This window comes from Sceloporus occidentalis, unplaced genomic scaffold (genome assembly GCF_023333645.1).
Source record: "Sceloporus occidentalis isolate IW3139 unplaced genomic scaffold, rSceOcc1.0.p SCAF_1, whole genome shotgun sequence".
Lineage (NCBI taxonomy): Eukaryota > Metazoa > Chordata > Lepidosauria > Squamata > Phrynosomatidae > Sceloporus > Sceloporus occidentalis.
In genome coordinates this window covers 276,073,183-276,083,710 of record NW_028316981.1, presented here as the reverse complement: position 1 = coordinate 276,083,710, position 10,528 = coordinate 276,073,183, and the positions used below count along the sequence as shown (strand labels likewise).

The 10,528-nt window shown below is 39.2% G+C and overlaps 1 protein-coding gene across 5 annotated transcripts; it reads left to right on the top strand.

Annotated features, from left to right (window-relative positions):
- The first annotated feature begins 72 nt into the window (after window positions 1-72).
- On the top strand, window positions 73-9,377 carry ANKRA2 (ankyrin repeat family A member 2). Of its 5 annotated transcripts, none has more exons than XM_089494128.1 (9): window positions 73-182; window positions 1,536-1,925; window positions 2,357-2,515; window positions 2,838-2,903; window positions 4,168-4,265; window positions 5,093-5,218; window positions 7,017-7,083; window positions 7,179-7,259; window positions 8,631-9,377. In XM_089494128.1, exons 2-9 carry the CDS (start codon window positions 1,637-1,639, stop codon window positions 8,684-8,686), a joined length of 942 nt encoding a protein of 313 aa, XP_089350254.1. In that variant the 5' UTR covers window positions 73-182; window positions 1,536-1,636; the 3' UTR covers window positions 8,687-9,377. The 5 variants fall into 5 exon arrangements, with proteins under 5 accessions (XP_089350254.1, XP_089350248.1, XP_089350278.1 ...); XM_089494122.1 differs by having other exon boundaries at window positions 73-212; XM_089494152.1 differs by lacking the exon at window positions 73-182 and adding an exon at window positions 379-505.
- The last annotated feature ends 1,151 nt before the right edge of the window (window positions 9,378-10,528 follow it).

Here is a 10,528-nt window from a genome sequence, read left to right as displayed (position 1 = left end):
GACTGGGGTTGTCGCTTTGCTTTCACTATTATTTGGCTAGGCCTGATCTTTAATTTTTATATCTCTAGATTCCAGCCTTTTCCACAGTCCCATAGGCTCCGCCCCATCAATTTTCACTTCCGTGTTTTTATGGCGTACCAAGCGGAAATGACGTCAAATCTCGCCACAACAACAATAATCGCGTATGTGAGGAAGGACTGGAAGCTACGGGGGTAAAAGGGGCGGGGAAGGCGTTGAGCTGTGGCAGGAGCGCTAGCAAGGATTTGGGGCTGAGAGGGTAAAGGGGGCGGGGCTCCGGGGGCAAAAGGGGCAGAAAGAAGTTGGTCTGAGGGAGAAGCACTCAGAAGATCTGGGAGGACAAAGGGGCGGGGTTTGTGGGGTAAGAAGGCGTGGCTTGTGGTGAAGGGCGTGGCTACGGGATAAGGAGGACAGAAAGGAGTCCGTCTGAAGGAGAAGCACTCAGAAGGACTTGGAGCTGGGATGGTTAAATGGGCGGGGATTGGAGGTAACGGGGCGGGGCTATGGGGTGAAAGGGGCAGAAAGGAGTTGGTCTGAGGGAGAAGCACTCAGAAGGGAGGGTAAAGGGGCGGAGCTACAGGGGTAACGGGGTGGGGCTTGGGGTAAAGGGGCGGAGCTACAGGGGCAGAAAGGAGTTGATCTGAGGGAAAAGGACTTGGAGCTGAGAAGGTAAAAGGGGCAGAGCTTGGGGGTTAAAGGGGCGGAAAGGACTGGGTCTGTGGGGTTGGAGGGTAATAGGGGCACAATGTAAGCCACTTTGAGCCTCATGTAGGGAGACAAGGATATAGGCAGATAAACAGACAAATGTGTATAGTTATGCAGTTGACCATATCCGCTGGTCCCTCCACCTTCACTGGGGTTAGGGGCACAGGACCCCCGTGAATGTGGAAGGACTCCAAATAACAAAAACACTTAGGTTTTTACCCAAAAGGACACCTCTCTAGGAATCTCTAGGTCCTCCAGTGCAACTCTGTAGTCAACATCTGCCAGACATTGACCATAGAACTGTGCTGGAGGAGCTACAAAGGCCTAGTGGAGTGTCCTCTCTAGGAATCTCTTGGTCCTTCAGTGTGACTTTTGGATAAAGATGACCATAGAGTTGTGCTGGAGGACCTAGATATTTCTAGAGAGAACATACTGATAAGATCCGTGAATAATCTAAAGCTAGTCTACCATGAAAAATGAGCATCATTTCAAATGCCGCTTCCCCAACCAACACTGTGGTGAATGTTTATAGAGAGATTTTGATCATGACATCCAAAGATTGCAGTGGGGATTGGGAAGGCTGCTTTCATTAGAGTTCCTGAATGCAGACAGAAAACGTAAGTGATTATTCCACATTTAAGCATTACATTCTTGAGGTGTTTTGAATTCAGTGGTTTAAAGCATCCAGACTACTGCAGGAAATATTTTGTATTACTTAAATTATCTTACCTGTTCATGCTGAAGAACTGTTCTTCTTTTGTATTATTATGAGGTTTCGGCATTATATCCCAATGTTTTGTTTTTTGTTGCAGATTGTCATAAACCTCGGCCATCTAAGGTTTTTTAAAAAAAAACTTCCACGCTAGAAGGAAAAACCATAAGGAAACACTTTAAATAACTTGAGCTTCGGAAAATGGAACCGTCAGCAAATCTAGACGTCGGTACCCAGTTAATCGTGGAAGACTGTGCTGGCAGCTATAGCCTGTCTCATATGCCAGACATCAAAGTGGAGCATCACCTCGATCCCGGCGTTGAGGAAGGACAAGCTCAGAGTGTTGCCATGGGAATGAAGTTCATTTTGCCCAATAGATTTGATATGAATGTGTGTTCTCGGTTTGTCAAGTCTTTGAACGAAGAAGACAGCAAAAACATTCAGGATCAAGTGAACTCGGACCTAGAAGTGGCATCTGTATTATTTAAAGGTCAGGATTTTAAAGTGTTCTTTCCATAAGGGCTCATAAGTATTGTTATTGCAAATGATTACATGCAATGCCCTTAAATGGCGGTTTGGTCAACCCAGTGCATTTTGGATTTTTGTTTATCTCAGAACCATCAAATTAAAAAGATTGTATGTACAGTGCTGTGTAATTTTACAGCGCTTTATAAATAATGCTGTATTATTATTATTATTATTATTATTATTATTATTATTTCACATTCTGGAAGTGTAGTTCCTCTAAGAAAGATGCCTCTGTGCACTGGGGTGCTTTGCATAACCAATGCTTCATTAGTTTTGGCTGATTTTAATCATGTCCACTTTTCACAGCATTCTACCCAGTACAGTGTGAAGCAAATCCATTTCTTAAAATGTGGATTTTCATCTCTCCTTACTGATGCCTTTTTTACTTCACAGCTGAGTGCAATATCCATACTTCTCCTTCTCCTGGGATTCAAGTTAGACATGTCTACACTCCATCAACGACCAAACATTTTTCACCAATAAAACAGTCAACCACTTTAACTAACAAGCACAGAGGAAATGAAGTTTCCACAACACCTTTGCTTGTCAACTGTGAGTGTTGCTCAGTAGAACTGTACATTTCAGTTTTTGTTTTGGAAGCTATTGGGATATTTTTTGTGTTCTCTTTATTTTTGTGTCCCCTTTAAATTAGTTTGTCTGTCTAGGTTTCTGATATTTATCTAATTCAAGAAAAGATGTTTGATGTAGAATGTAATAATTACCCATATCATTGTGGGTAAACAAAGCTTATTCAAATTGTAAATAAACTAGCCATGTTAGTATCCCCACTTTACTGACATTCAGACAGAATTTTAGTGTTGAGTTTATGGCTAATTGCATCTAAGGATACAATATTCTGTTGTTGTCTTTACAGCTCTATCTGTTCATCAGCTGGCTGCTCAGGGAGAAATGTTATACTTAGCCACACGCATAGAGCAAGGTAAGAATTTGTTTTGGCTTTTTTGGGGGGGGGAGCAGCAATGATAAGTTGCCAAGTTGGAATGGATGCTGTAGCAGGCTTTTACATAGATCATTTATATTTGTTCTTCATTTCATACATTGCTTTTCTCTTTTTAATCATGAAAGTGGTTTGCGGATGGTTTGACTTTGTAGATCATAATGTCAACAAACTTTATGGGCTTCTACATATCAACACATCAGAAGCAGAAAATGTACAAATAGCAGCAGCTCAGTGTTCTTAGTTTTTTTGGGGGAAGAAACGTAATAGGAAGTTTGATTATTCATTCATTTATTTACATGTATCCTACCTTCCCCTCTCCATAGGTGGTTTTTATTTCATGTGCTCTTAGAGATTCACCTTCATCCTTTATTTCTACTCCTATTATACACACTTTTTAGAATGTCCTTAGAAGCAAATGGCATGCACTGGAAATGTGATAAATGAAAGAGCTTCTGAGAATGTGCAAAATACATTTTAGGTATCACAAAGCAATCACTGATTGGTCCCGTAGGTTTGTGAGCAGTGGCAGGACATCTTAGAAGGCCTTGGCTACCAGACGAGCTATGGATCTCATTGTTTAGAAACTAACCACTGCTGTTTTTGATGGTTGTGCTGGGTTTGCATCTAAAGTGACAAGAGTGGCAACATTTGAATGCTGGAGGCTATTTTAAGATTATTTACACCCCTTCTTTCCTGCAGTGAGTTATAGGTGAATACTTGCTTCTCACTGTTCCTCACATCTTTGAGGTTGACCATGCTTAGAGAGCATGATTGGCCCAAGGTCACGCTGTAAACTTTATAGCTTAGGAAGACTAGAGCCTGCATTGCCTATGCTTTAGTCCACTACTCTGGTGATAACTGTTTCCTAAGCTAGCCTGTGATTTGGATGACTGGTGTGATATCAGCAAGCAGATACGTTCCAAACGATAGGTGAGATTAGTCCAGTTTCCTTAAGAGTGTCAAATCTTATTCATGTTCTATTACAGTGGGTGCAGCTGTCTGTTCTTCATCTTCTTAATCAGCTTTAGAAGTGACTCCTGTTGCCTGCTTTGCAGTTTCACCATAGCAGATCCATGAACTATAGCTTGGCTAAATAGACAACCATTAATTTGTGTTCACAATGGATCCTTTTGTGCCTCCAGCATTGCTTACCTTTGAAGAAAATCGTGTTTTAAATTGATTGTATAAATCATCACAAAGATAATAGTTGAAAGATTGTGTATCTCTATGTTTTGTTAAACAGAAAATGTCATCAACCATACTGATGAAGAAGGCTTTACTCCTCTGATGTGGGCTGCAGCTCATGGACAAATAGCAGTGGTAGAATTTTTACTGCAAAATGTAAGTGAAAATCTGTTTCGCTTCATTCATTTCTAGTGATACTGTATACAAATGCAGTGCTCATAATCCAGAAAAAAAAATTCCAGTAGCCCTTGTCAAAAGGGCTTTGCACTGTATAAATTCATGATATTTATTAGTACAGTTTTAAAAAGTCAAAGAAGCAAAACCCATGCATGATGTAATTCTGATGAAAAGGATTATTTAAAGTCTAGCAAGTACGTTTCTATACCACTTATCAGTGAACTAGCACTCCCTGAGCAGTTTACAATGTGTAAGCCAATTGCTGAACTATATGGACTTCTACCCACCAGCACTGGAACAGCACTGGGTGTTCCTGTCCAGGAGCAGGGGGTGGTGACAGGAGATGTGTGATAGTTTTGGAAAATATGGAAGCTTTTATAAAGGAGAAAGAAAATCCATGTAGCTTCCATGGCTTGACACGAAATTATCTGAAGGATCTCTTCACATAGGTTCTTGCCCATGAGCTGAGATCATCATCTGAGGCAAGCTTGTTATCTGCTGCCCCAGAGGTTAGGACCTGAACCAGTGGATTCAAATGACAAGAAAAGAGATTCTAACTAAACATTATGAAGAACATCTTGATGGTAAGAGCTGTTCAGCAATAGAACAGACTGCCTCAGAAGGTGGTGGCCTCCCCTTTTTTGAAGATATTTAAACTGAGATTGAATAGCCATCTCTTTCTAAATCTATAGTTCCGTTGTCTAAGGTGGTTTAAATCCCTAGACAGTTGACATCGTTTGGTTGAACTGATGTGTTTGATTAATACGATAACAACTCATTTGCCAATTTATTTATTTTTTTGCCAGGGTGCAGATCCACAGATTCTGGGGAAGGGGCGTGAGAGCGCCTTGTCATTGGCTTGTAGTAAAGGATACACAGATATCGTCAAGATGCTGCTTGATTGTGGAGTTGATGTGAATGAATACGACTGGGTAGGTCTATTAATGAGGTTGGTTCTGCCTTGGACCTAAATCCATTCACTATGGCCAATTACAGTAGATCCACTGAATCAACTTCAGAATGGGAAATCAACGCCTATGTAAATGTCATTGAATCAATGGATCTACACTATCAGAGACTAGTGCTTGGCTTTAGTACTTAAGGTGTTACTGCTTGTTATTTACTTTGTTTATTAAAAGGGTTTTGTTCCATCCTAATGTTTTCAGAATCACTCACAATTAAAAACAGTCATAAAATATATTAAGATTCAGAAAATACAGTAATATTGCAACATAGACAAAAACAAACGATGAATAAATAAGCAGACATGAAAGCTTTCACCTGCAGGATTAATTGTTGTCTCCTCTTAGTCTGCAATTTTTGCCCTCTCTCATTTCTAGGGAGTAGTATCAAAATGGTAACACTTGCAAGCCTGGTCATGGTCCACTGAGATTCAGATCCTTTTTTTCTTTCTTGAAAGGGTTGAGGCCTCAGAGTTGTGGCCTCCAAACTGTGGTCATCAGCTTCAGTTAGACTTCAACTCCTAGAAACCCCAGCCAGCATTGCCAGAAATTGTCAGAAATTCCAGGAGTTGTATTTCAACAACTTGGATAGTACAATAAGAATTGGGTTAGAAGAATGTAAGTTAGAAGAGTTTTTGATGAGTTTCTTGCTATGATTTTTAATTGCATTATTGTAAGAGATTAGGCTCTAATCCTTGCCATGTTTTAAATCAGCCTTCCCTATTGGTTCAGGAATGATGGACGTTGTAATACAGCATATCTGGAAGACCCCATGTTAAGTAAAGTTTGTCAAAAAATTCAATTAGCTGCTGGTTTTAGGATTCTTGAAGCAGAGATAAAGTTGTTGATTCTCTTAAATATGAGCCAGGCAGGCAACCAGACAGGGAAAAAGAATTTGGCAAATATCTGACTTGATATATAATGGTAGGTAAAACCTGCATTGTCAGGTAAAGGATTGTAGACTTATGCAACTTTTGTCCGCTAACACTCACCTGTGAATAAGGCCCATAAGGTTGTATCCATAATATTAAAGGAGATGCATAACATAGAGGAGGGGAATCTAGAAATATAAGCCGGTTTACACCATTCTGTCATATTAAAGTGTGACCAGAAAACAGACTCCAGAATGATGCTATCAAGAAAGGATTACCCCTCATCTCAACTGCATATTAATACTACGTACGCTGAAAGATCATCTTGTGTATGGGGTCCTCAGCAGGAATCCCTGTGTATTTCTGGTATGAATGCAAATTTCACCCAAATGCTCACCAACAGCAAATACCTCCATCTTTAACAAAAGCTTCACTCACAGAAGAGAACTGGACTTCTGTATTTTCTCTTAATTTTCCACAGAGGTGTTTTTTCTTGTGCAAGTTTAGTCAGCAGTATTTCATTACAGTGTTGTTCAGAATCAAAATAGGAGACACATTACCCCTTTCATGCTTCCCTAGCAATGGGCAAGACAATTATTTTTTGGGAAAGCTGAAAACACAGGAGAAAACCCATCTTTCTTTCAGTTCTCCTTAGAGGAAAAAGGGACAGTTTCTTCTCTCAGTGGGGTTTTGCAGAAATATTGGTTTGCACCTGTTTACTTGCACCTTCTGTAAAAGCTCCCCTGTGTTCGGTACACATGCCATTAAACTTGGAGAAGGACTAGTTATGCCCACAAAAATGTATTTGGCTAATAAATCCCTCCATGTACATACAACATATCTATAAATAAACTACAAATTAATTCTGAAATTTTAAATTTCCTTGATTTTTACAGAATGGTGGCACACCTTTGCTCTATGCTGTACATGGAAACCATGTGAAATGTGTCAAAATACTCTTAGGTAAGTAGTACCAAGGTAATATTAGTCAGTGAGAACTGTAAGACATGCAGTATCTTAATAAATCAATGCTTTAAATTCCATGTTGTTTTAACTAGAGCATGGTGCTGATCCAACCATAGAGACAGATTCTGGATATAACTCCATGGATCTAGCTGTTGCCCTTGGCCATCGTAGTGGTGAGTATGCAAGCATTTCAGAATTTTTTAAATGAACGTTATCAGTAGATTAAACAGTTTTTATTTTTGTTCCAAATATGCATGAAAATGCCAGATTTGTCTGTGATCTTAAAGTTCTACTAAAATCACTAGGAGTCAACAAACTTTTTACTGTTACTTTTAGACTGTTTTTCTTTGCCACCATTTACAGTGATGGTACTACATGCAGAGCTACAACATAATATAGCATTGTACCCCTACTGACTTGCCACACAAACACCTCTCCCCCACTACTGAAAATATCTATGAGAAAAAATGTGTTGCCTTCTTTGCTTGTTGTGGATTTCTGGTTGTATATTTAGTTCCAGAGTTTGTAGAGGGGGCAGTGAGCTTGCCCTATATGTGCCATGGTTTTTCTCTGTGGTGCTGCAATGCAAGAGTGAATTTTCCCTGCTCCCCATGGGATTAACTATGGTGTAGTGGTTTGTATGTTGGACTAGGACTCTATGAAACCAGATTTCAAATCCTCACCTATCGTTGGAGACCCAGTGGGTGACCTCGGGCCTTCCTCAGCCTTAAAAGAAGGAAATGGCAATCATCACTGAATAAATCCTACCCTATGTTAAGGTTACTAAAAGTTGGAGCTCACTTGAAGACACATATCAATGTCCCCTTCCATGGCCCATGAAGAGTCAACCTGTCACTGCCAAGAAGGGCCACTCTATCACCCCATTTCACCCTACATAACCAAAACAGGAGAGGAGGGGTTAGAAAAAATTATCAGCCATCCCAAGTCTCAGGAGGAATTTTACTGTATTTTCTTCCTCACTTTACCTTTTTTTGTTCCTGTTCAAGCCTTTTCTCAAATCAGGAAGTGAAGGGGGCAGGACTGTACAGGCTGAACAAAGGGGTCCCAAATCCTTGAAAAGTACAATGGCAAAAATTGTCACCTCAGAGGTTGGGGGAATTACTGACCATTTAGGGCAAAAAAAAATTCCAGACCCTCACCCCTCCATTTTATCAAGCTCTGCTGTAATGAAGATAGCAATCTACATGATATTGGAATGAAACTGTCATGATCCCTCACCATTGGCTAAGCAGGCTGGAGCCAGTTGCACTCCAGCAACACCCAGTGCTGCACCCAATTATCCTTTTGCGAGACCATAGCCAAAAGGTGAAGCTAGGAAATGAAACGTTTAGCAAAATTCCTGTTCATATGACAAGGCCAGAGGTGGGTGAGTGTAGAGAAAGCATTTGCATTAGCACATTGTAGTCCCTTAGGATCCTTCTTGATAGTGCCAGACTATTAAGGATGGAGGGCTGGTTTTGTGTCACTATAGATGATCCACAGTTAAGCACTTTCAAAACTAACTTTTGTTTTTTCCATTTCAGTTCAACAGGTTATTGAATCACATTTACTAACACTCCTTCAAAACATCAAAGAATAGTATTGTACTTATGGGATGACTTCATATATGAAGATTTCAACTTGTTTTAGCACTGATTAGTATCAAAGACTTTATTTATTTTTTAATTGGTACCTTAGTCTGACCATTGATGGGAAGTTCTTCTTATGAAGAGTGCAAACCATATTTATGAATAATGTGGGAATTTTAGTTGGTTACTTAAATGTGAGATTTTGGCACTTTCATGCTGCACTGCACGTTTATCAGCTGTTGGCTCTAACAGAGCAGTTAGCAATGCCAGGGCTCTGCTGTAGACTGTGGCCTGGCTGTTTGTCTACAGAAGTCTTTTTCCACAATGTTTGCCTAACATGCCTGAACTGTCAAAAATGGCTTGGTCAGCACAACTGAGACACTCTAACCAGTTTTGCCAAGGATGCCAAATATCAAATGGTTTGGGAGTTGGGTTGGCTGAGTCTGCCTTCTCTTATTGGTAAGATTTTAACAGTTTCATTTCAGATTATCTGATTGACATTCAGTCATCTGTAAAGCCACATTTATTCTACTTGTAAAAATGTCATGTTGCACAATAGCTAAGAAAGGAATGATGGAGTACTTCAGTATGTAGAATGTCATATTTCATTCTGTCTATGTATTATGTACTTTTATACATTTTCTAGTGAACTGCAATATAAAACTTAAAAATGTATTAAAAGCATACAACCCAGCATTCAAACCACTATGTGCAAATGGTATTGAAATGGACTAGTGTGGGGAAAGCTTTCTTGTGATTTTACTTAGGGCTTAATACAGAAATGTCATGCAAAACCAAAATACCCAGGCAATTCTCAAGTAATTAAAAAGGGACACATCTCTTCTCATTTCACAGGAGCCAACTGCAGAAGCTAGGTGTTCTCAGAGCACCTGGTCATTGTGGCTGAAGGATTCTAGGAATTATAGTTTTTAAAAATTCCAGAATTAGTCCATTTCTGCATTGGAGACTTTTCCTTGAAATCATGTGAGATACAGACATTAATTGCCCATTGTTCCTTTGGAAGCAACATTCATTTTACCATAGCCTTTCCTATTATCTGCTTTATTTTTAACTTTTCAGTAGCATTTTTGGAAGTTTAAATTTTGACAATTTCATCCAATATCTATGGGGTCATGTTTCCCAGCTCTGGCTTAAATGCAGTTAAGAGATAGTGAAGTTGTTTGAAATAACATCTTACCTTCAGTGTGGTCAGAACTTAAGATCTAGCATTCTAACTGTATTTACTTAAAACATAATACTGAATTTCAAGGACAGCTATTTTGAATAAGTCATCTTTTCTGGATTCCAAGATGTTACAGCTGACCTGTTAAGTGTTTTTATTCAGTGAAAAACAAAAACTTGAGGATGTAAACATGTTTTATTACAGCTTAGTCAGAGGCATGGTTTATCATGGAATGGTTTTCTCTGGTCAGCTAAAGAGCTGTGTAATAATACATATGCATTCCCCCCATTCTTAATCTTACACTAGATTTCGCTAGAAAGAGGATAAAGTTCTCTAGTGCTTTTTGAAATGAATATTCAAGCGTACCACTGTATGAATTACACATTATGTGTACTATACAGTAGGATGCCAAGAGCATCGAAATCCTATGATTTGAAACTGAATTTATATTTTTAAAAATGTGGAAATGTGGTTTCTCCATTTAGTGCATCTATCTTGCTTTCTTTTCAATTTGATTTTTATCTTAGTGAATTGCATTAGAGTGCATATATTTTCTCCTTAAGTAATTTGAGTATAGTATGTTTGCAGATATTTATTTTGCCTGATTGACATTAAATTTAAGCTCTGTCTCAATATAACAAAATGGAAGCCAAGACACATGGTCTATGAA